Raw genomic sequence first — 26496 nt, 5'->3', positions numbered from 1 at the left:
TTCAACAGCATTCCGAGGGAGACCGGGGACATTGAGTCCGAATGGACCATGTTCAGCGTCTCCATTGCCGAATCTGCTGCATTGAGCTGCGGCCGCAAGGTGGTGGGTGCCTGCCGTGGTGGTAATCCCCAAACCAAATGGTGGACACCAGAGGTGAAGGGAGCCACCAGGCTGAAGAAGGAGTCCTATCGGGCTTGGTTAGCCTGTGGGACTCCGGAGGCAGCCGACAGGTATCGACAGGCCAAGCGGAATGCGGCTCGGGCAGTGGCTGAAGCAAAAACTCGGGTGTGGGAGGAGTTCGGAGAGGCCATGGAAAAAGACTTTCGGACTGCCTCGAAGAGATTCTGGCAAACCGTCAGACGTCTCAGGAGGGGAAAGCGGTGCTCTACCTGCACTGTGTATAGTGCTGGCGGAGCGCTGCTGACGTCGACTGAGAAAATTGTCAGGCGGTGGAAGGAATACTTCAAGGACCTCCTTAATCCCACTGACACGTCTTCCGAGGAGGAAGCAGAGTCTGGGGATGAGGGGAATGACCCGCCAATTTCCGGGGGCGAGGTCACTGAGGCAGTTAAACAACTCCTTGGTGGCAGAGCCCCTGGTGTTGATGAGGTCCGCCCCGAGTTCCTGAAGGCTCTGGACGTTGTAGGGCTGTCCTGGTTGACACGCCTCTGCAATGTTGCGTGGAGATCAGGGGCAGTACCTGTGGACTGGCAGACCGGGGTGGTGGTCCCCATCTTTAAGAAAGGGGACCGGAGGGTGTGTTCCAACTATAGGGGGATCACACTCCTCAGCCTCCCTGGGAAAGTCTATGCCAGGGTGCTGGAAAGGAGAGTTCGTCCGTTAGTCGAACCTCGGATACAGGAGGAACAATACGGTTTTCGTCCTGGTCGCGGAACACTGGACCAGCTCTTTATCCTCTCCAGGATACTTGAGGGTGCATGGGAGTTTGCCCAACCAGTCTACATGTGTTTTGTGGACTTGGAGAAGGCATTCGACCGTGTCCCTCGGGGTGTCCTGTGGGAGGTGTTGCGGGAATATGGGGTGTCTGGCCCATTGCTACGGGCCATTCGATCCCTATACAACCGTTGCAAGAGCTTGGTTCGCATTGCCGGCAATAAGTCGGACTCGTTCCCGGTGGGTGATGGGCTTCGCCAGGGCTGCCCTTTGTCTCCGGTTCTGTTCATAATTTTTATGGACAGGATTTCTAGGTGCAGCCAAGTGGCGGAGGGCTTTCGCTTTGGTGGCCTCAGAATCTCATCTCTGATTTTTGCAGATGATGTGGTTCTGTTGGCTTCATCGGGTGAAGGCCTCCAGCTCGCACTGGAACGGTTCGCAGCCGAGTGTGAAGCAGCGGGAATGAGGATCAGCACCTCCAAATCTGAGGCCATGGTTCTCAGCCGGAAAAGGGTGGAGTGCCCACTCCGGGTCGGGGATGAGTTCCTGCCCCAAGTGGAGGAGTTCAAGTATCTCGGGGTCTTGTTCGCGAGTGATGGGAGAAGGGAGCCGGAGATCGACAGACGGATTGGGGCTGCAGCTGCAGTAATGCGGACGTTGCACCGGTCCGTCGTGGTGAAGAGGGAGCTGAGTGTAAAAGCGAAGCTCTCAATTTACCGGTCGATCTACGTCCCTACCCTCACCTATGGCCACGAGCTGTGGGTAGTGACCGAAAGAACGAGATCGCGGATACAAGCGGCAGAAATGAGCTTCCTCCGAAGGGTGGCTGGCCTCTCCCTTAGAGATAGGGTGAGAAGTTCGGCCATCCGGGAGGGGCTCAGAGTAGAGCAGCTGCTGCTCCACATCGAAAGGAGCCAGCTGAGGTGGTTCGGGCATCTGACAAGGATGCCCCCTGGGCGCCTCCTGGGTGAGGTGTTCCAGGCATGTCCCACCGGGAGGAGGCCCCGGGGCAGACCCAGGACACGCTGGAGAGATTATATCTCTCGGCTGGCCTGGGAACGCCTTGGTATTCCCCCGGACAAGCTGGAGGAGGTGGCTGGGGAGAGGGAGGTCTGGGCCTCTTTGCTTAGGCTGCTGCCCCCGCGACCCAACCCCGGACAAAGCGGATGACGATGGATGGATGGATGGATGTATATTGACAGCAAAACTTACAAGACATACACTGTATCACTCTGTGTTGCACATTGTCTTCACAATAAGTTCAAAACAGCAAAATGAATTATTAAAGCCTTTAGTTTCAAGAGAAAGAAAAAAACTGTGCCTGCATTTCATGTTTACTGGAGAATGGACAAAAAACAAAACAAAGAACTATATTTTACTTTGTTAAACATGGACTTAACTCATGTCTGTGTGTGCATACAAGCATTTGTATGTGGCCAGGACCTCGGTATAATTTCCATGGAGAGTAAATCTAGGCTTGTTGATGGAGGGCCTGGTCTGTCAGCCTCCAACAGGAAACCACAGATTTATCCAAGTGACAACACTGACACTGACACTGAGCAGAGAATTCAGTGCGCCCTGTAATACATGTCAGTACAGTCCATAATCCATATCACTCTGGCTGCCACTGCCAACTACACACAGAGTTGGCACAGAGACCAGAGAAGTAGTCCACAGTGCTGCCAGCCACACTGGGAAAATCATGGAAACAAATCAAGGTCTACGGGAACACTTCTCAGTAGCACAGCCCAGTATTCTCTTATGAATGTGCAAGTGCAAAACATTACAGACAGTCTGCATTTAATCAAGTACAGGATGAAAGTGTTCATCAAAACAACTCACACTCAAAGCAAATGCCCTTGTAGTGCTGAATAATATAAAGCAAAATAGGTATTACCATGCTTGTAATTTTAAGAGACTTAAAAGTGTTAAAAATGCACTGGGAAAATGCAAAGGTTTTTCCTTCCCAGTGTCGCCAAGTGCTTGCTAACAGGATGCCCTGTGATTGTTTTGGTTGTCTCTCTATTATTGCAGGATCTTCAGGTGACATCTGGTGCTATTTAAATAAGATTGAATTCAATTAAACTGAAATAACAGTTTTAGGAAAAATGAAACTATCTGTATCTTATTAAAATGTATAGAAATCACCTCTAATTCTATTCAGACCATTTCTATAACTCATATGTGAGCATGTTCATGTCATTTTACATCATTCGGATTTCATAATGGTCATATGTTAGGACAAAACCTTCCTTTTTAATCTTTGTAACTGTAAGCTCTTGAAGCCCATACCATACTGTGTTATGTTCCAATCTAACATCCATCCCACAGTGTTTCAACCACATGGCATTTGACTTGCTAACAATGCAATGACCTTCATTGGTTATCAGAAAGCTTTAAATTTGTACCCAGATTCAGATAATAACATACTCTAGCAAAACAATATAAATGCAAAGCTTCAAAAACTCCAAAACGTTCTATATGAGCTCAAAGTACTGCCTTAATAGTCAACCTCTCTATTCAGAATAACGTGTCTTGGCCTAGTTATTTCCATGGGAAAATTTCATAAAGTGGGATGTTGAAACAGTCTTTTTGGGACTTGTGACACTGATGACCTTGGCATTGAAAACTTACTATAGGTATAACGATATAACCTGCCAGGGAGGGAAAGTAGCCCAAGGTGATGTGACAGGTTGAGAGACTTTTTAGCTGTAATTGGGCTCAAACTCCACACAAACTGTCTCTCTGCTCTGGAACCAGAGTGCTTCATAGTCTCTTTCCAACTAAGGAGTTGCTCAGAGTAATAGGCAGTAGGTGGATTCGGGGCAACTCAAGTTTCCCCAGTTAAAGTTTGTCCCACTTGACTGATGGGTTACTTATAATAGAAGTTAGTGTTGGCCAGCGCTTGTGGCCGAATTATTAGTATTGCAAACATTTATTCTTCTTAAAAAAATGCAAGTTGTTCACGAAGAATAACACCAATAAAACTGTGAATTGACAAGATTGCTATAATATTTGGGTTGTCAGTTATTATGACAGACAACATGTGTGATTTGAAGTGCTTCAAGATACCTTGACCCAAACATCTTCAATTATTCCTTATTTACAAGCCTAATGTTTTTTTGAGACCTAATCTCCTGTTCCACCTTAAAAAAAACATTTGGCCTTAAATAACAAAGGCATAATGTGACCGAATAAATGTATCTACTTGTTAAGTATGACATCACTAGCCATCCCGAGATCTAAAGTCTAAAAATCGAACTCAGGACCACTGAAAGAAAGAAAAACAGGACAAACTCTTTCAGCTTCCCCAGCTGTTACAATAAGGTTTAACGTTCAGATATCAAGAGGTTCACAAAGTTTAGCAGAGTTAGAAGTTGCCGGGAAGTTAGGAATCCAGTTTTCACCTAAAGATCAGATACCATGTTTTGACTGAAGTACTTCTAAAAAACTAAAACACAGTGCTCTGGTGTACCTTTGAAAGTAGACTAAATAGCAATGGTGGTTGGAGGGTCAGTGAAGATGGGCTAGCTGACATATCATAAATTGCCTGGTAGCTAGCATACAGGAGGAAGAAGATCCTGAAAAAAAGAGTTAAAAATGGGCCCATTCACAACACAAGGTTAGTCATAACACATTGGTGCCTGGTTTTGACTAATTCCTAAAATGTCAACACTGAACTTTTATTCAGCCAGAGAGATTCAAATATTTGATATTCGAGCCCATGGACTGCAGTTTTTAAAAACTTAAAGATATGTATAGTCGGCTGGCTGACCATGATCCCTAATGACTTTTGGGGGGCTTGTTTCTATTAAATATAACAAAAACATTACAACGTGTTAAAAAGGTGACAGTGTCATTTGTAACAGTAGACCCACAGTAGAAAGGAGACCCAGAAACAGGACTGATACATTATCATTTAACCAGCAGATACTTATTGTATGTTTGATGAACCAAATGCACATTTTATAAATATCAGGATTGGAAAAGATGTGCCTTTGTGAGATGTCCCCACTCAGTTGAGTATGCATCAGAGCATCCAGGTTCTCTGCTCTCTACAATGCTCCAATTTGTGTCTTAATTCAAAATGTCTTGAGTCTAACTAACTTCTTTGTTTAGAATTTGACACTACTGTTTCTAATCTTATGCACTTGGACTCACACATACACACACATACACACACACACACACACACACACACACACACACACACACACAAACACAATGCTCTTCTGTCAAAACTTAATTCAGTTATTTGTTTTTTGGTAGAAATTAACAATGGAAACACCTGCACCCTATTCATAATTTAGTTTTCATAACTTAATGCCACATTAACTTCAGTTTATAACACACCCAAACCAGACTCGCCTCGACAAAACCCCCTCACTGCCAGCTGGGACATGCAGCATAGCGAGCCAGAAAAAACAGAAACAAAGTGGAGGGAAAAGAGAAAAAAAAGAAAGATAAGTAAAAAACTTATGGCTTACTTAGGGTAAAAACAGCCATGATTTTAAAAAAGAACAAGCTATTGCATCCCCAGATGTTATCACCCATCCAATCTGTATATATTTATAGATCATTTCCATGGTTTTGTTTTTCACGTCACTGCAAGGTCAAGTACGGCTCAGAAATAAGAGAGCTGTTTAGATTATAGCATCTGGTTAATGTAGGCATTTAGCAGGTGAGGGAGTGACTTTTTGTGTATCAATATTTCAGCTACTGATTTGTTAAAATAAAACAATTCTCAAAGACCAATATCAGGTAGCCTTTGAGTCTCCAGTATATTGCATAATCATAATTACGCATCGAATCAGTTTTATTGGACATGGAACAGAACAGCGCCTGTGATAGATACTGGGGTCATTTGTGATCCTTAAACGATTTGTCTCCACAAACATATGAGCTGTTAATAATATTAAATCATCGACTGTATTGTACATTGGCTATGCAATTCTACAAATAAAGACAGCTTAAGTCTGAATATAAATACTTTGACAGATAATTTTTAAGGTTCACTACACACCAACTCCAATACAACACAAGCCGGAAACACACCAGTGTGTTTGACGTTTTTTCGTAAGCTGTCTTGATACTAGTGAGATCATCACCTGTACTGTAAATTATGCCATAAGTGAGCATTTTAGTATTTGTGGGAAAACTGATTAAAGACGTTTGCATGAACAAAAGACAGTTTTGCATAGTCATGTATGATCACCGCGTACTTCTACAAATGACATCCATGCGTCTATTGTATAAGGTCAAATTAGAATAAATTGTTTCTCTTCCTTTTTGCATTTTACATTAGCAGTAGTGACCACCGGGTACTTAAACAGTCCTGCTTATTAATGAGCATGTTTGTGTGTGTTGGCTAAGTTTAGAAGCCTCTTTTGTCCCACAGCTCACCTAAGGAGAAGTGATTTTCTTCATTCCCCTTAACGTCCACCATGAAATCATGTTTCTATGATTATGAAATCCCACAAGAAATTCTGATCAAAGAAGCCTCACACAAGACTCAGAGAGGGGATAGTGGGCTTTCAACTGGTTTCTTATAAAATCCCAGAGCCCACATTCATTGTTTTAAAAAAAGAGACAAAAAAAACAACAAACATTCCACAGATGCTCCTACAGTCGACTGGGTGATGCCTTTGTATGGAAAGTGGTAAACCTAGGGGTCGGTTCAATCCTTTCTACTCACTGACACACAAAATAAATACTGTTTGAGGGGCACAGACAGGGGAATCGTCAGCAGTGATGGACAGTTTTTGTCATATGCTGTAAACACACCTGAATCCTAAAAATATGCACATGCAGCTGAATCATAGAAATTACACAGTTCTCTTTTCTCTGGTCCATCTGCTTCCTGTCTATCTTACCACTACTTGACTTTGGCATGGGACTTGTGGGTTGTACCACCAACAACAGAATTTTAAACAAAACTTAGCAATCTCACCCTGAACCAACAAACCAGTAGGGCAGGAAGGGGTCTGAGGACAGGAAACTCTCAAAACAATACTAAGCAAACTACAAAGTGTAAATATAGAGTTTGAGGGTAAACGGTCTAGAATTCAGGGACAAAGATTATAGGAAAGTATAAAACACATTTTTCACTATTATTTTGGAATTTCACAGGAAATTAAACAGAATCTAAATGAACAGAAAGAGTAACAGAAACTGCAAGTGTTTTTTGCACAGCACTACCTCCGGGTCTAAACGGTCCTTGCACAGATGGAATTATTTCCTCTTAAATGAAGCCAAACAAAAACACAAATGACTGGATTTACTTTAGCAAACCCGAAGGCCATTGTCAAGTTCACATTCTTATGCACTGCACCTTAAAGAAGTTCTTGAGGGCTGGAATGTGGGTGGCACATTCTGTTCTCCTGTAGTCATCGACATTTTGGCCAACCTGCATACAAACAGGATGTAGACACTTAGACTGATATCACAGATCTCTCTTAGAAGACTAAAAAAGGACATGAAGGAAACAGGCTGGGAAACAACAGGATTCAAACGATGTCATGAGGCATCTGAAGACTGATCATTTTGAGAAGTGTTTAGTGTCGTCATGCCAATAAGTTCTCAAAGGGATTTAAAAAAACCAACTTGTCAATAAGTGCGTGTCTGAAAGAACAGGATTTCTCCAAATTATTTGAATTGAATTATTCCATTGTGAGGAAAACTATCAACAATTGTGTATATTTGTGTATTTAGTGACTATTTGTGTAGAACTAGAAATCTAAGCAAAGTCAGTCTAAATTTAAAACAACGGTCTCTAAAAAGACCCAAAATTTGAACCCAGGATCTCCAGGTAGCCTGAGCTGCATGTGTTTACAGTGCACAAATTTGATCCGCATGGGAAGTGTACCAGAATAAACTAAAGTTTGTAGATGAACATAAAATCAAAGAGTAGGCCTTTTGGAATGAAGTGCTCCTGACAGCTGGAAAGACAAATCAAAGACAGTAACAGTGGACATGTTTGGAGCAGAACAAAGGCAGCGTTTCTTTAGGGAAGAGCTATATACTACCATACCACTTCAAGCACCAGATACAACGGTGGTGAAAATATTATGGTTACAGGTTGCGTCTTTGACACTTAGGTCCTCTGCTCGCCTTGTAATTCACTCATTTTTCCACTGCACTGAGACATTTTCAAAGCTTTTCTTCCAAATTTCATGTAAGCCTCTGAAAACAAGAGTGCTGAATGAAAATAAGCCAGGAATATTTCGGGTCTCTCCAGAATACTTTATAAGTTAATAAGGGCGTACGCTTCTGTATCTGACCACAACAACATGTGAAACCCCTTATCTCAGAGCTGCAAAATGACCCAGCTGCCTCCAAATTAATTTAAGTCTGTGAGTCCTTGTGTTTGAAGCGTACCTGCTGTTTTCATGGCAAAGAATGCATGTGTGTTTGAGTAATTCGTGTTATGATAGGGGAATGCTTACACAAGTTAAGCCCCATGAGCCCGTCTGCTACTCACCCAGCTGATCAGCACGATCCGGGGGGCTCCTGTCTCTACACTTCCGACTTTGCACAGTCCATATTGAGGCTTTGAGATGTGAAACTTAGCTGCCAGCTCTGCCACACCACCCGCTGTTAGGAAAGAGACAGATGCAGGGTGAGGGAACAAAGGGATATTGATGTGCAAATACGCTGCACTTTCTTTTTATATATCAACTTCTTTCAAGCCCAAGCAGAGGAGCAAACAAGCTTTTTTGTGGTCTTATGAAGGTAAATGATAAAAATAAGAGTCCACTTTACCTCCTGAGTCAGCCAGTTTGAGGTTGTTTGTGACTCCATCATATGCAAATAATGCCCTGTGAACATACAAACACACACAGGTCAAGATGCAAACAATAGCATGATTTCTGTGTATGCAAGCCCAAAGCCAAATGTTTTCCTGCGCATACCAGTGCTTTGTCTGAAAAACAACAAGCTTCCTTGCTGTGCAGAAGCACTATTACACCGACAAAAATAAATTCTTTTCAACTGTGACACACGTGCTCGCTCACTTTGTTCTGTCTCCCTTCCTGCTCTTGTTCACCAAAGACCCTTACAGCACAGAGATAAAACAGCACGGCACATTGTAACACAATAAGCTGCATTCACAGCATTTTCCTCATCGATGGGCAACTCCTGATTGTGAAATAAACAGTGTGCACACCGATGGGGCTTTTATTTTTTGTTAAGTGTTTTGCAGGTGAAAACCTGCCCCACCGCACCCTTCAGTGAGAAGACTGTTGCTGTGGCAACTCGACAAACTGATGATGTGTTTTCATGAGACCACTGAAAAACAACGGCTCAATTAAGAGCTTGGTGACTGATTTAAGATTGATACACACAATAAAAGGGCTTATATGTGGTTTGCTGCAAGAGGGAAATGTGTGACTTCATAAGAACCAAAACAAAGAAATAAACCTTAAGGCAAGTTCATTTTGTCTGTACTGGATCTGAACCCCAAATGACACCATTATGCTATTTGAGAAGATGTGTTTCCTAAATAATCTCGATGCTTTTGCATGTTTGAAGCACATCTGTGTAAATGTGTACGTTAGAGTCTGTTGCTTAACAAGGCGGCCTGCAGAGAGAGAAACTGTCAAATCTTTAAAGGGCCGCATGTGCCCGTCTGTGTGCACAAGTATGTGTCTGACTGTGGGCCTGTGTAAAGGTTTCACTGTAGGACTCCTGGAGTTCAGAGAATAACATCTGGAGCTGGATTGCAAAAGGGCACAAGCAACGATTACAAAGGACCAAAGGTGAATGGCCTGTGTGTGTGTGTGTGTGTTTCTGTTCTGTGTCCTGTGTCCTGTGTCCTGTTTGTTTGTATATGTGTCTTTCTGGCTGCTGTTACAACCAAATTTCCCCCTGTGGGACAATTAAAGGATTATTCTATTCGATTCTAAAAGCATCAGTATCGGTTTAAAATGTTCCGGTTGACTGTACAAAAGAGTACAAAACAGCTGTTTGGTATATGGGTTGACAATGGTGCCAAATAACTCAGTTAGCATTTCTCATTCACTGTTATTTTTCCTGATACAACAAGTCTGCCTTTGTTCTTTCTCCCAGAAGAACAAAAAGCTTCAGTCAAAAGTCAGTCAGTATGTGTGTGCGCTGAGGACACAATAACCATACTGTGCAACCTACTGAGCAAGTTGCAAGCTGGCCGAGCATGTGAGGAGACATGTTGCTGCTGCGCTTTCATTTTTGGGTTTTTTTTTATTGTTTTTGTAATGTTGGCAAATGTTTGTTTAATATCTATGATATCACCCTGCAAGTATTTGAAATCAGATTGCATAAGAATATAATGCAACTTATGGGAACATTCTCCCCCAGCTCCCCGGCACGAGCTCTGCATCACCTCAAGCACTTACTTACGTGTTTCGGGATTAGATTAGCCACAAAAACTGCAGCAACAACAATGCTGCTCTCTTTTATTAGTTTTAACAAGTCACCAAACCACATCCGTGGTCTTCTAACATTCCAAGGTTGCCATTCCCAAGCTGTCAAGGTCAAAAGTCAATGTGACTGTGAAGGAGTCTTAATTGCATGTGCAAATTTTCCACCCACAGAGAACAAGCTTGCTCACGAGGTACGCTGAGCTGAGGGACACTCTTTGTTCTGCCACAGCTTTCACTAAGATGGACTTTGCAAAGATCCTATTTTTCAGCAGCTTTCTCCCCAAATCTTTACCTAATCTCAATTTAGTGAAGCAGTATTACAAAATCAAACACAATAAGTAAAGACCATCTTTTGTATCTATCCATCTATTGATACAGTTTTTGAGAAAGGCACAAATTACAGTTAGAAACTGATCACATAGGGTCTTCTTTGAGCAAGGAGACAGCAAATGTTCTACTGACTCAAAACAAATGATTTAGCATCAAAGGAAAACCTCGGTGAGGCCTACATATAGCTGTCATGTCGAAATCTTACACATTAAACCACTAAATGACTGCATGGACATATCAGTAGTTTTATGTAGTGAGCATGTTTTTTCCCAAACACAAGCTGAAGTCTTTTATCCTGTCTATCCTGGAAAGTTGTCCTCGACAATAAGACCAAAGTCGCTTTGGAGTCTTGCTTCATACCTGAGCCAAGCTGTGCAATATTACATCATATGAAATTAAGATTCCCTCTATATGCCCATTTTTGTCTGCATCACTTGATTGGGTATTTTAATGTAGTAATAGAAGTTTCAAAAGCAGTAAAGTTGTTCCCCTAATTAATAAAGCACACCCCTACCCCCTCACCAACTCGGCACACACGCACTGACTGACTGACTGATGAGAAAAACAGACGCTCTTATGTCTGTACTCCAGCCCACTTCCAAACCAAGCCAGCTATGACCTCAGAGGAAGAGAAGAGAAGAGAAGAGAAGAGAAGAGAAGAGAAGAGAAGAGAAGAGAAGAGAAGAGAAGAGAAGAGAAGAGAAGAGAAGAGAAGAGAAGAGAAGAAAGGGCGGGAAAGGGGCCATCATGAAGGGCAATGGGGCGCAAAGTGGGAGAGAGTGAGAACAAGAAAAGAAAAGCCTAGAGCAATGATGTCATAATCTGAAACATCAACTCTTTAAAGTAATTAACAGTGGGAAATGAAATCTCAGCATCGTAGCCACAGCCAGTAACTCAACAAATAAACATCTGTATTTAAAGAAATGGCAGTCTGGAAACACAGGCACATGCACACAATGTACTGTAAGCCTGAGCCAGTAACAATAGAGAAGGTTTGTCTTGGCCTGCCAGCGCCCCTGTAATACCTCCAAACATGCTAAGCTCTACCATTTCAAGATCAACATCACAGAAGCAGATGATTGCGTATCCATGCTCTCCCCTCACCAGGCTAAACTCTGCAACAGCAGAGTGCTGCATTACACAGGAAACACTTGAACACAGCATACACGTTTCTCCTGTGCTGTAGATTCTGAAGAGATATTCTTTGATGGTTTTTTCTTCTATTTATTTTTTTATTTTATTTTTTAAGGGAATGCATATTATTGTGCTAGTCCTTTATTATAAAATAAAGAAGTAAAGAAGTAAATCTATGAGAATATATTTATGGGGCCCAGAATCACCGATCATTTTTCACATTTTTTATTAACTTTGCCATCCGTCCTCACTCTATATATTCAGTTGATGTGTAACAATCTTTACCACTTTAAATTCATTATTCTGACCTTCACCTCTAGCAACTCTGCTTTATTCCTCCTATTTTAAATCTTGTAGTAAAACACACCTCGTTCACAAACTGAAGCAATATCTCATCTTCATTTTTCTCCCTCTGTGTCTCTCTGACAGCAGGTTCTTGTGAGCTCATAGGTCATTTATTCCTTCCATCTTTGCCAGTCGCTGAGATATGAGAGGGTTTTTTATTTTATTTTGCACACTGCTGATAAACTGGGTATGAAGAATAAGATATAAATAAACAGATGAAATGCTGGGAGGATTCACAAGGATTAAGCTCTCCATCAACCATTACTTTGTGCCCCTTTCTCTCCCCAATGTATGGATACACCAGCAACTCCCAGGTAAAGCTTATCGACAAATTTATAACTACTTAAGTCAAGTCTTGTATTTGCCTGTCTACTGTACCTAAGATTTAAATGGCTACTTTATGGATAATGTCTTTTTATTTCACATGACATATACTTCTTCTGCTCCTCTCAGCTTCACAATTCCTTACTTTTGGTTCAAAGATGACCTGGCCTTCCAGTTCTATTTTTACCTTGTCTCCCAGTCTACCACTACGTTTGCACTAGACTGGGGAGCTTGGAGACGTCCCTGCAGCACACGGCGCTCATTTCCTCTCTCCAAACATGGGCATAATAAGTCTAGTCAGACGTGATACTCATATAGTGACCACACAGCGACCCCAGTGGTGCACACATTCTTCCGTCTGCACTGCAGAGACACATGGAGGTTTATGGGAAGGGTTTCAGGAAATCTGACTAAGAGAGAGGAAGTAACGGAATAAAGCCAAGTATTTGTCTGGCTTGTAAGAGTCCTACAGACTGGTATGGTGTGACCTAAGTGATGTATCCTGAGTAAAAAATGTTGCATGCTAAGCCAAAGAGGCACAGAGAGCACACATACTTTCAATTAAGTTGTACAAGTGTGTGCATATGTCAATGAAAACAGCTTCATCAGAAGCTCCACTACTTTACGCACAGTCTAGAGTACCTAGTTTCGCAGCAGTCCCTTATTAATAACATGCATAAAACAATGTTGCTGAGTCATGGTTTTATATGAACTCTTCTAAGCACTTAAATCTCCAGATGACCCAGATTCATTCAGAAAAAAAGTATCAGAAAGAATGAAGGCGAACGAGATGAAAATTTAGTGCATTTTGAAAAAGAGGTAAGATACAAATGAATGTTGCAAAGGAAATGAGACGGGAAAAGTCTTGGTCCTCATATTTATGGATTCGGGCAGCCTACAGAGAATTACTGTAATCCTTTCAAAGCAAGCAGCAAGGTCCTTTAATTGGAGCTGTTTAACAGTAGAGGACTGAAACATGTCACTAAAGACTAACCCCCTAAAATACACCTGCTTTGTGTCTGTGTAATCTGATGTCTCCAATGCTATTTTGTCCCTCATACAGTTTAAATGAGCATTTCAGATAAAAGCGTGTAGTCTGGATGAGGTCTTTTATTTTGAATGTTGACCGGATTCTCTTTGCTGTTCCCGTGCCTAACGTCCTGCCCTCCTTACCTACTCTGTAAAAAAAGTTACAATTAAACTGGAGTAATGATCATGATAAGACAAATTTAATACAGATATTTGAATGTGCAGTACTTTGTAGAAGTCTTGAGTCACACTTCTTTTTATAGTTTGCTTAAAAAAAAAGGAAATAGGAGCAATTTATTGACATGTTCAAACATACAACATAGTTTATCAATCAAAAACATTTGTACAAGTCTAATGAGCTTTAAGTAGTCTTCAGGAATAGACCTCCAGGCTTCTCGAAGGACATTCAAAGCTCTTCTTTGGATGTTGGCTGCTTTTTGTACTCTTCTCTGTCAAACTGATCCAGCACTGCTTCAACAGTGTTGTGGTCCGGGCTCCGGAGAGGCCAGTTCATGTCTAATATTGTTGTTGTGAGCTATTCTGGGTTTTTTTCACCAGGTATGGTTTAACTGCTTCGTTGTCATTCTGAAAACTGAAGCTGTTGCCAGCCTGATGTTTTCCAGATGATATTTTATGGTGGATCCAAATCTGATGGTACTTTTCTACATTCATAATTTAATCAATTGTAACAAGATGCCCAACGCTAACGACTGAAATGAAGCCCGAAACTACGACAGAGCTTCCACTGTGTCACTGTGTGTGTTTTAAAGATGGCTGCAGACACTCACTGTTGAACCTGTTAAACAGTGACAGCTTTTAAACTGCAAACTTCAAATTTCATCACTCTATAAGATCTGCTGCTACTAATTTTCCATCTTTTCTTGTGTAATTTGGCACGCCTCAACCAGCCTTTGACAAAGAACATTTCTGATGAGGCTTCAGTGAACAGTATATGGATCAACTGAAACACTAGATGTATTTCTCAGTTGCTGTATCAGGTATTTACAGATTTTTTTTTCATGTTTTTTAAGGATATGATTTTCAGATACTGTTCATCTCCTTTTTTGGTCCTTCATTTGTCAGTTTCCTAATTTTTTGAATGAGATCATACACATACCAGAATATGCCAGGTTTTCAGCTAATAGCTCTTTGGAAATCACCTTAGTGGTACAAAATTATTATTTTATGTTTGTCAAACTGTGTTATCTTTGGCATTTTCATAGCTTCAACTAAGAGAAAAGACAAACCACTGCCTCTTTTTCCCCGCAGGTCAGTGATTTAACAAACAAAACACTCTTGCGAAAACTGTCAGGTACAATGCTTCGCTGAAAATGAGTGGAAAAGCAGCCAAATTTCCAAAGAAAAACTCTGAAGGACCTTCAGAAAACCTGGAGAACTGTTGCTCAGGGCCACTTTAAAAATTACAAGGAAGTCTGGTTCCTTGGAAGAGACATACAAAGAAATCAAGTGTGGCACATGATTTTTGCACAGCCATCTATTGTTCATTGCAACATAATGTTGATACGTTGATGAAGCCAAGAGGCAAAAAAGCTGAAAATAACCACAAAAAAAGGTTTTTGCAATGATGGGGGTGAAATCTTATTTCAACAAGCCAGGTACCCTCTAGCAGTTCTGTGGTTTATTAAGTAGGGTGTAATATCCTGCTGCTGTCATTTCTGATGAAGTTAATACTTAACTATACCTTTCCAAATGAGATCAGACTGAAGTACTGCCAAATACAAAGAGAAGTGTATAGCTATGTGTGAGAGTAACTGAAACCATACTGTCATCATAAAACATATGTTGTCAGACTTTAGACCAGCATATAATGTCTGGTCTATTACCAGTATACTACTGTGTCAGACGTAAAGCTGGCTCTGAAGAGGCCCAGCTATGACGTGATGGTGATGTCTTGCCAAGACTTTTGACCTAATAATAAAACCATGCCCAAGTCCCAATCAGCAGCATGTTTTTATCCTAGTCAAGCAGACCAGATGCCATAGTGGATATACAGTCAGACAATACTTCACATACAGTGAAAAAAAAATACCTTTCTAGGATGTCCTGTGAAGCAAAAAGTCTTTAATGTTTTAGCATAAAACCCTTTTTCACTGGCATTTTCCAGTTAAACAATGAAAACTATACAAGCTACTGAAACAATGCACAAAATTAATGATAATGAACTAATTAGTGATAAACTGCAAACAAAAGATGAATTCAGCTGCCTGCAATAATCCTACCATATTGACAGTAAATAGAAGCAAATGTTGCCTTTTGCTCTACCAATTCTGTTTAATGTGAAGCTGTGAAATATACCGTATCATAAACCATCATTAATGCTGAATTTATGAAATTAAACAACTGTCCCACAGGAAGCATTTCTTCAAAGCATGAGGTCAAGAGCAAACATGAAAAATAAATGGAAAATCTTGACCTCTGCAATGAGCACATCCAGTGGTTTTGTTGTGTCATGTGGTGCATTTTATTAGCATGGAATGGGTTAATAATAAAATCAATGCAAAGTTTTCTTTCTCAGTGATTACAAATCTTTATCCTGTAATGATTGCTCTCTTCTGGGATACGCAGCGCCCCAAATTAAAATGAGACAAAGAGTCACTAAATGTTTGATGATCATTAACTTCCAATGTTTTTTTTTTTCATTTTCTGCTTGTTGAAAATATTTTAAAGGTCTCACTGAAAGCTACCAATAAACCTGCACGACTCCAGAGCTAATTGCTGCAAAGACCACTGTTCACTTAGACTGGTTGAAATACTTAAAAAACCTTATCAGTTTGGCTACATAGAGGACAAGGTCACATTTTCATGCTTGCATCTTCTTTTCTTAAATATTGTGATTTCTTCATGCAGGCACTGCTTAGGCAGCACAAAGAAGCCTGTAGTTTTTCCACCATAAGCAAATATCACTTACATTGTTTTGCATTTCTGGTAGGGTAATGCTCACACTAAAGATGCCTCGTGTTTCCTCCCCTTTCAAGGACAGCTGTGCAATTTTGAAGCGTAAACACTCGCCTGTATGACCCATAAGAGTTTCTCAGATCCACCCTGTGAGCAACGCTGACTGATCTGTATAATACTTGACAGGGTGGAGAAAATATCAGACTCCCCTGGAGACTATTACAGACCACAAAAGCTATTTGGCCTAGAGAATATGGTAAATCCAAGAGAAATGACAGAGGCGACGGATGGCAAAATTATAAGAAAGGACTGCAAGTGTAGCTAAATATAATGTAAAATCTTTGGCGAACAAACAACAGATTGCATACAATATCAGGCAGAGGGGGTGAGGGAGAGACTGAATGGAATGCTGCAAGGAGGAGGGGAGGGGGTTTAAAAAATCTGCTCTCAGCAAAACACGGAGCCAGAGAAGTTTAGAAAACGACAAACTAAACAAATAAGTAATTAAATCACTGCCAAGGACCAGTGAGAAAAAAAGAAAAAGCAGCCCTCCCTGTCGTAAATGGAAAATATCGGGGGGACAGACAAAGAGACCAAGATAGACAAATATTATGCTGCCGTGTAGTAAGTGTCAATCAAGGTCCTGAGACAGCAATCTTGCAACAAATGCAGACAAAACACAAGATTAACGCTAAGACTACAAAATGACACAGGCGGCCAGCAGCGCGCACTATAAGATCAAGCGATCAACACCTGGTTTCACGTTACAGCCTTCAGTTAATCTACAGATAGCATTAACCAGTTATGTTGCAAGCAGAGGCTGCACACATTGCAATTAACTGTAATGTGTAATACAACCCAAGCTTTAAAGAAAAGGTAGCTTAGTTGTGCAGGCAACTGTTCCAGTAGAATATGAGAACAAAATTTACTACCATCACGTCTTTGCTAGTGCACGTCGCACTAGCAAAGAACGCAACCCGCAAAACACGGTAGCTTTTCCCAAAGCCAAACAGCATGCATTGATTCAGCAGGGAGGAAACTGTCTCGAGCGGAAACAAACAAAAACTATTTTAAGTTATATTACCGTTTGAATAAAACTTAATATAACCCCCTCTATACTTTTATTTTTACTCAACAACACAGCAGCACTTAAGCTAAAAACAATAGAAGATGGATACAAGAAATTCAGTGTCGTGACGGTGGGAGCTTAAAGAGGGACGGGGCCACACGGTGGAGAGTTATATTCTGGTTGGAGAAGAGACACTCAGAGATGGGTTCACACTGGGGAAAACGATGAAAAGCACTAGGGGATACACAAAAGTGTAAATGGGTAGGTTAAGAAGGGCGCCTTCAACAATGGCGCACAATGGGAAGCAGTCAAAGTGTATTGGAGGTTTCCAAGGGGGCAGTTGGAGTATGTGGTTAATGGAGGGAAGAGTTTTGATGAAAGTAATACTGTGAGTTGTTGCGAGTCTATATGGGGTAAATCGTTATGACTCTGGAAGGTATATAGTTTATCTGGAGAGGAGAAGAGAGGAGAGCAAAAAATCTTCTAAAATCACGGTCCACTGGGATCACTCTGGCATTTCCTGCCAAAACTGTCCAACAGCACCACACAGGCACACACGTACACAACACACACACACACACACACATGTAAGCATCCTCCCTTCTCTACATTACAGTTATTACAGGCTCATTGAAAACACGATGGCATCTCATCTTCAAGCATTTCCTTCAGTTAAACAAAGCAAACTCTCAAGTATTAAATACCCACTTGGAGCTCATTTAGCCCGTCCTCTCTGTATCTTCTCTTAATGCTTTGATCTTATTCTCATTGCTCTTCACCCCTCCACCTGTCCTCTTTTCTTTTCTCCACTCTATTGCCTCTTTAAGTTTTATAATTTGATGGCTCTGCTTTTCAAAAGACTTTCATCCGGACCACCCTTCAGGGCTGATCTTCCATCTGCTGCAACTCTTGGTCCTTCCTCTCACATACTGTCCTTTATTTTCTTTTAACTTTACCTCATTCATTTGCAGTCCCTTCCCATCCTGCTTAGTCCCTCTTCACTCACCTCCCTCAATTCATTCACTCTCAGCAAACAACCTAGCTTTCCCACCAGGGTCGTCAGGACAACAGAGCCCCCCCCCCCCCCCCCCCCCCCCCACCCAACTTTCCACAAGGACGCACAGCTCAATCTCACCGCCAGCAAGTGAACAAACAGGGCAGGAGAAGGGAAAATAGAGTTCCCAGTCAAAGTCTTGCATTCTGTGTTGCTGCGAAATGCTAACATTTAACCCACACAATGCCATCACTATAAACAAGGAGCGCTTTTGTAACTGTGGTAAAGTAGGAGCAGTTGCTTGAACAAGTCGGCAAGCACAGCTCATGAAACCTGACAGTGTGACTGTAGGAATGAGAGCCCAGTGTGTCTTCATTAAACCTGTTTAATGTTGTTCTGTGTGTATATGCATTTGCATGTGTCAGAGAAGTAATCCTGAAGGAAAAAAGAATGAAGCTTTACTCCTTGATGTGGCATAAAAAGCCTAGCTACTATTGGAGTTACTACTAATGAATGAATAGTTACAGTTCTGTGCCTCTCAGTGTTGTGCGTAAAGTTAGAAAACAGTTCATAAAGAAGTTCAATTTAGAGATAATCATGAACGAATCACTACCTAATTACTCGATAATATAGTATCTCCTATGTGGTTATTTTAGTCATCTACTATAAAGTCCTGAATCAAGGTACTAATGAACACCTTTTCCGGATTAGAACCTTACTGGTTTGTTTCTCACCGAATAAAGATTTGTGTGGTAACCAACCTTTAACTAATAACCTGCACAATTTATCGCTATTATTTCCTTTCTCTTCCTTAATAAAGAATGTTTGAATGCAAAATCATGTATTATAGCAGGCATAGCTTAATTTAAAAAATTACAAGGTATAATAAGTAATAATATGTAACTCATTAGAATCAATATGGACCTAGACTTTTATGGCTTTAGACAGTCTAGGCCACACTGGGAAACTTCATAGTTCTCTTCAGACCTGGTGAGGTGAGTAATTTAAGCGCAGAGAGGATATTCCTTGTAAGAAGTTAAGACTCAGGGGTGGAATGGGTTAAGAAGAGGGCATCTGTATACTGTGTAAAGCCAAAAGTCAATACTGACTCATTTTTAGCTTGTACGAAGAACATGCATATACCTGTGCTTATTTGGTAGGTGGTGCTTAGAACAGAAAGGACAAAGAGGAACGCTGCCAGAGGAGGGCTGTCTATTTCGAAATTCTGTTTGTGTGTGTGTGCGTGTACTTGGTAGTTACTTTCTGGGACAGCCACTCTGCAAGCCTGAAGTGAAAATGGATGGATGGATAGATGGATGGATGGATGGATGGATGGATGGATGGATGGATGGATGGATGGATGGATGGATGGATGGATGGTTGGATGGCATACTTAAAAGCAAGGCAGGATAACATCAAAAACAATCACAGATAATAAGAGCCTGTCAGTAACAAAACCATGTGGACGGTTGCCCTTCTACAATTGTTTTTGCAATAATTTAGACCCAAAATTATGGGAAGAGAGGCGCCAGGGTTATTGTTTTAAATAATTCCATTTACAATAGGGACTTTGTAACCGTCTGACACTGCTTGTCGTGTTATGCTTGGCACACTCAAGTCAATGAGCCACAGGAACATGACAAATTGTCTCTCTGTGCACTTTTTTTTGCAAGATCCAAAGCAATGAACTTTAAAACACATTCTTACTTTTTAAAGAAGAACTGTTCTTTTTAGATATTACTTCCGATCATACAAACGGGATAATTTTCTTTTTGCTTTTTATTTCTCCAATAAGGCTCTGCAGGGGTGAATTTTTCTTTGCCTTCTTGCTTAGACCATCCTTAGTAGTTGAGGAAAACCATGTGGAAGCCCATCAGTTCTTTCAGCACTTCTCAATATAAGCATTGCAACATTATAATAGTTAGGTTACTCACATATCTTTAATTTTACTATATGACTGTGATTATACTTGTGAGTTGTGGTATATCACATCATTGCTTACACATACCCCTAAAAGTCCATCGGTTGGCTTAGGACACACACGCCACACTCTGTATTCATTCTCATCCCAATGTTTGAAGAAACACTAAAATACAGATGTCTTTAGACAGCTATCAGACACGCCCTTGAAAATAATACCCTGGCTATGTGCGAGGCCCATTAGCTGAACAGGCAGTCCTCCCTGATGTTGCTTCCATTTATCATAACATGTGCATGAAAAGAAATCATACTTCCACAAAGTTTTTCAGCAGAGTCCTGAAGACTTATATAAAACAATAAGTCATTTGTTGCCCCCACTGCTGTAGGCACAGAAAAGGACAGAGCTCCACTGGAAACAATGGGTGAAATGATGTGAGACACTTGAATGAACAAAAGGAGAATTTGAAAGAAAGGTCAGTTGTAAAGTAGGATTGACAAAATACTTCGAGAGCTTTGTTTACCATGATCTTAATACCAAACCTTTGCTGCAATGGAAAGAAAATCTGTGGGATACAATTTCTTTTATTAAGGTGAGAGCTCTTTACATTGTTCACAACTGACACCTGAAACCAAAATGAATGGCACGACAGTACCTTGAAACATTAATTACCAACATTTTCCATTTTCTGTGTGGCAGCTATGAGTCGCACTTCCAAACAAACAACAGTTTGCACACTTAGAGACCCAAACATGTGAGGCCAAACAGGTAGAATACACACATCCAGTGTCACGGTGTGTAGTCATGTCTCACCATGGCTAAACCCTACCATTACCCTGCAGCTTTGTCTCAGACCCTAGATGACTCTAAACAACATTTAAGGGAGAAGAAAGCAGTTGTTTAGTGATAACTGCTCAAATCATCCCCTAAGTTCATCTAAACAGGGATACATACAACAGCCATTATAGCTATCATTGTCATCATCTTCAAACATGCCACCCACAAACTTGCTCACACAAGCAAGCGACACAAGCTGAGGGTACTGCTCTGCAGAAGCTTCAGCCTACACAGTGCAGTGGAATTGTTTGTTTTTCTAACAAGACAGGAAATTCTGTTGGAATAACGTTAAACAAAAAGCTGATAGGTATGTGCCCCAACAGATCACTTGTGTGTATGATCTTTGTCCTAATGTCACACAAAAAGCACTTCACCGGCTCCAGTTGTGCTCTGATCAGCTTATGTTAGTGTTCAAGTGTCGCCCCCATGGAACCCACCGGATTGGGCCAAGTTGTAGTCTTAGTGTTAAAGGAAAAATAAGTGACAGGATGTGGGTTTCTTTTGATAAGATTCATGCCTCTATGTCACAAACAAAGCTACTCCAAGGTACGGTACAGGTCGCTGTGACAAAGATTATACTGTCACGGTCCAGTGTACTCACCTCTGATGTCCTATTTACAGTACGCTGCTATTTATATTTTAGATCAATGTGTCTTGTGTCAGTGAGCCTGGAAGCAACTGTGCAACCTTTGAAGCCTCATCCTGAACAGTGAAAGGAAAGGGAACCAATCAGACTGCTTGGGTTCCTTCTGTGGGATTTTACAGTAAGGTGACCAGCAGGTATTGTTTCAACATAGAAGGACGTGAGGTAACGTTGCACAATGGCATGTGTGTATGAAAAGCTTGAACTGCTGTGTTTTAGGGGGGTTTTGACAGGTGGGTCACTGTGGATAATTCAGGAACTGAACAAAAAGCAGAACGTGTACAAGGAAGTTTAAGCAGGGATTAGCTTCCTGATAACAGTGTTAACTGTACTTTATTACTATTTACAAGCAGAAGAACCGAAGTGTGCACGTTCACACACATGCAGCCCTGCAACACAGGTGTACTTCATCTAGAAAGTAACTTTAGACTCAGGGACTGTTTAGGTGTCAGTTAATCATACATGAGCCTGTGGAACTTTTGAAGCAACGCAAAAAGCCTATGTTGCAATAAAGGTAGTCCAAGTTATCATCAATAGGAGAATCCCTTCACAGGAGATTAGAGGCCTGGGGAGGAGGGATAATGTGTTGCTAAATGTAAATGGCTGATGCTGATTTCCTACATTTCCCACTGACTTTTGAAATCTTATTAAAGAAATGGTAAATGGACTGCTACTTATACAGCACTTTTTTTTCTAATCCATTTGAACGCTCAAAGCGCTTTCTTGCTACAATGCTCATTCACTTATTCACACTTTTTCTATGCTTACGAGCTTTTAACCTGACATCCACATAATCATACTCCAGATGATGCATCAGGGGCGACTCAGGGTTCAGTATCTTGCCTGAGGATAGCTTGACATGTAATCACAGGCTAGAGGAGCTAGGCATTATTAGAGTACTATCCTACTACTACACACTGCCCCAAAGTAGCAATACAAAGAAAATGATTAATGTAACAATAAGTAATATTCATTTAACAATTTACAAGCAGCAAAAACAGCACGCCAATTACAATTTGGGCAGTTTTCCTGACGAAACTGGATGCCTTTAAATAATAAACGTCACTTGTGGCAAATTTCTATTTCAAAGCAACAATGCTGAAACCTAACACCTGTAATTCTGTGACCATTAACATTTGATGACAGATCGCCTGGCTGTTACACTTCTGCCAAAAAACAGATCACAAATGAAGGTATTACATCACTCAACAATAAGTCATTTCAAACCAAAGAGGGAATTTTTTTTAGCAGCTTAGGAACAATTCCATACCACCTTAATGACAAATATCTCTTTAATGAATGTAAAGATTGGATTATCTATAACTAGAAAAACAATCAAGAATCAGCCAAGATTGACTGCTGAATGCTCTAAGCACAATGACTCAGTTACTATGTCACTCTCAATGCTATTTATGCAGCACATTTAACTACATGAAAATTCAATGTATTTTCCATAACAGATAAAAACATAAAAAACAACTACTATAATGAACTCAGGTGTTTACTTTATGTGTCACTACCTAGCTGCAGTCATCCCCTGCAAGAGAATTAAGTGTGATCTGCAAGAATAATGTTGATAAAAAAAACAACAACAATGTGTTAATCTTGCCCAGGGCCACAGATGTCTAGATATAGCCCACACTTTTTCTGATGAAAACACTCCACAACTTCATATGAATTCCTATCTTATATGATTTGCGTGGCTGAAACAAAAGCATAAACATTATTTTACCTCCTGCTTGCATTCCGAGGTGCTAGAACAACAACTTTGTGTTGTACAACATGAAAAGCAAAGGTTAGTTATGTAAATTATGACTTCTTACAATTCATAAGATTGCACTGTTGTATTGTAAAAATAGATCTGAACTATTTTCTTTTATTTCTTCCTTTTAAAAGGCATGCAAACACAGCTTCTGAGTAACACAATTGGTAGTCTTGAGTGGTCCAGGAGACTAAGCACAGACCTCCAAGGCTGTCTGTTGAACAGAGAAGTCTGAATGATGGATGCATTGAAATTGCCCGTCTTTCCTTCAGAGTCTCGCCCACAAAGGGTCTGTTTCCCATTCAGGACACAAGGTCATTAGATAATACACACGAGGATCGCAAGGCCACACAGTGGGGCGGGATCATTCAGCACAACAAGCCTCCGCAAAAACTTCTTGACGCCTTAACTCAAGTAGTCTCTGCAGGAAGTATATGCCCATCCAGAAACAAATATACTGATGTGAAAGCTCACATACACATTGAAATTTCACAGATGGTTACACATGCACAAGGATGGGCTGAATAGTTTGACAGTGGGAATCATGACATCATCATGTTCCCCTCCCACCTCGCTATTCAGTCACAGCAGAATTATTTATCCTTTGAAAGCGGGTTAAATGAATGCTTAGGAATGCCCTTTTCTTTCTTTCTTTTTTCTATTTTTCCTCTGTTGTAATCACAGGCATATGCATCCACACATGTTTGTAGATTTGTTTTAGGCACCTGGTTGGCAGAGACCCAATCAAGATTTTGTTATTCAGCGAAGCTGTGGGGGAAATGCCCTCAAATGAGGAACTGCTGGTTCAGTGAAGTGTCAGCATGTCAGGACAAAAAGTTATTCTGAACATGGAAACTTTGAGAGGTTTGCCAAAATTAAGAAAGAGTGGAAACTGAGCAAGTTATGCTCTGGATGTGGAAAAGTGTTTCCACTCCATTCGTGAAGCTGTCAGATTTCAGCTTGTCATGGTTAACTCAAAGCGCTCTGAAACTCATTTCCTGAGTGGCGTTGTTAGTTCCAAATTGAAGCCAGGAAGAATGTAGGAAGAAAGTGGGCGGGGGAGAGAGGTTTGAGGCAGAGGGAGATGAAGCAGGGATGGACCAAGTCTGTCCTCTACTTCCACTTGGGCACATGCTCGAGCTGGGGTCTTGGATTTTTTTTTCTTCGTCAAAGTGAGTGGATGTAAAGCAAGAGAGGGGTAAATTTGCATGTATTTAATTTTAACTTTACTGAGTATAGCCTGCAACAACATGCTCATATCAGAGGATTACAAAATGCACAAGCACACACACAATGTGCATGAAATTTAAAAAAAAAAAAAAAAAGAGGAAGGGGAGTACACAATAAGACTGACACTGTTTGTAAAAGAAGGGTAGATCACCATAGTGACAGATCAGCCAAACCCTATGGCAAAAACATGAGTCAATGAGTCAAGTGTCAGATGCTCAGGTTACATGGGCATGATCTCAGTCCAGCATTCTTAGAACCTAATAAATGTATTTCTTTCTCTTTTCATTAGTCTGTTAAATAATCTGAAAACTAGATCTGACATTAAAAACAACTGATTAAATGAAACTTTCCTAAACTGTGAATTTAGGTTGAATATTGGTTCTTCATCTAGCTACACCCCCCGGCCAGTAAGATTTCTCCTAAAACTTTGTTAGTCATCTTCGCTATTGCTCTACATTAATAAGTCTCGTTGCTCATGTGGAGTTACTCATGCATGCAGTGCTGCCTTTCAAATTAAGAGGCCTCTGCCTGAAAGACAGCCCATGTCATGGATCAGCACATCTGCAGAAAGACGATCCGGCAAAGCCTCACAATTCCTGGGGGAGAATAGCAAAGTCACGGAGATCCAGGTGCCGCGCACCGAGCCACACCAGCAGCCTGGCGTGCGTAATGAACGGCAATTAAAAGTGAGTGCATCCCTTTGGCAATAAACCACCCTGCGTGCACAGGACTTGCAAATACATAGCAGGCTGTGAGCTATCTCTGTGTTGGCCACCTCCATATCCGTCACTGGATTAGCTTAAATCTGCCCTCTTCTTACGCAAGAGGCTGTTTTCCATCTTACGCGCATGGAAAACAAGATGGAGAGCATGAAAGTTTGACTAAAGTTGCGAACTTTACTTGAATTTCTGACCGCGTTATAAAAAATATAAACGCTAACAGAACAACAAAGTCGGAGCTCGGTCTGCTCTTATGAAAAAGGATAAACTCAGGTGTGGCTGGCAGATGCAGATTTGTGTAAAAGCAATATGTGTTACCAGCTCGTGGAAGAACGGGGGTTGAGGATGTCCTCTTTGGCCGTGAACAGCGACAGGCTGTAGGTATCAAGGTTGACCGTTCGCTTGCTCATTGTGGCAAAAGTTTCCAGACCACTCCCGCAGCTTCTCTGTTCACGGGTCCCGATGCGTCTCGGGGTGGGGATTAGAGTATTTTCTGGAGAACAGTCGCAGCAGAAAACTGGGGTTCGGCCGAGACAAAACTGCAGCAAATGTGTCCACGTTCATTCAATGTGGCCCTTTTAGGTCCAAAAGGAGCGATCCGTGCAGCCGCTGCGCACTCACAGCGCGGAGGAGACTGGGACTGCACACGGTCTTTGTGCAGCTGGTTAAGAATACGTTTTTATGGGGAGCGCCCCACCTCCTGTTAAGAGAGTGGAAAGCCTAATGACTTCACTAGCTGGTCACTTGGAAGAAAAAGTGTGCAGCAGAGGAACACGGCCACTGAGCTGCACTGTTCGCGAAACAAAGAGACGTTTTCATTTCCCAAGTTAATAACTGGGCAACTTGACGAAATTTATTACTTAACTGATGGGCCACAACTTGAGGCAATTCAATAAATATAATTATTTTGTTCTAATTGTCTTTTCTCCCTCACTATAATGTTTTTGATAGCAA

General features: G+C 41.3%; 1 protein-coding gene across 1 annotated transcript in view; it reads right to left on the bottom strand.

Annotated features, from left to right (window-relative positions):
• The window catches only part of si:dkey-40c11.2 (uncharacterized), a 34709-nt gene extending 8457 nt beyond the window's left edge, over window positions 1-26252 (bottom strand). The window contains exons 1-4 of the mRNA XM_024804487.2: window positions 25861-26252; window positions 8656-8711; window positions 8375-8487; window positions 7226-7300 (exon numbers count right to left, since the gene is read on the bottom strand). Coding sequence (XP_024660255.1) covers window positions 7226-7300; window positions 8375-8487; window positions 8656-8711; window positions 25861-25952 — 336 coding nt within the window. The 5' untranslated portion in view covers window positions 25953-26252. The remainder of the gene's footprint in view (window positions 1-7225; window positions 7301-8374; window positions 8488-8655; window positions 8712-25860) is intronic.
• Window positions 26253-26496: the final 244 nt, after the last annotated feature.

This window comes from Maylandia zebra, linkage group LG12, assembly GCF_041146795.1.
Source record: "Maylandia zebra isolate NMK-2024a linkage group LG12, Mzebra_GT3a, whole genome shotgun sequence".
Classification (NCBI taxonomy): Eukaryota; Metazoa; Chordata; class Actinopteri; order Cichliformes; family Cichlidae; genus Maylandia; species Maylandia zebra.
This window is presented reverse-complemented; position numbering and strand designations above follow the sequence as displayed.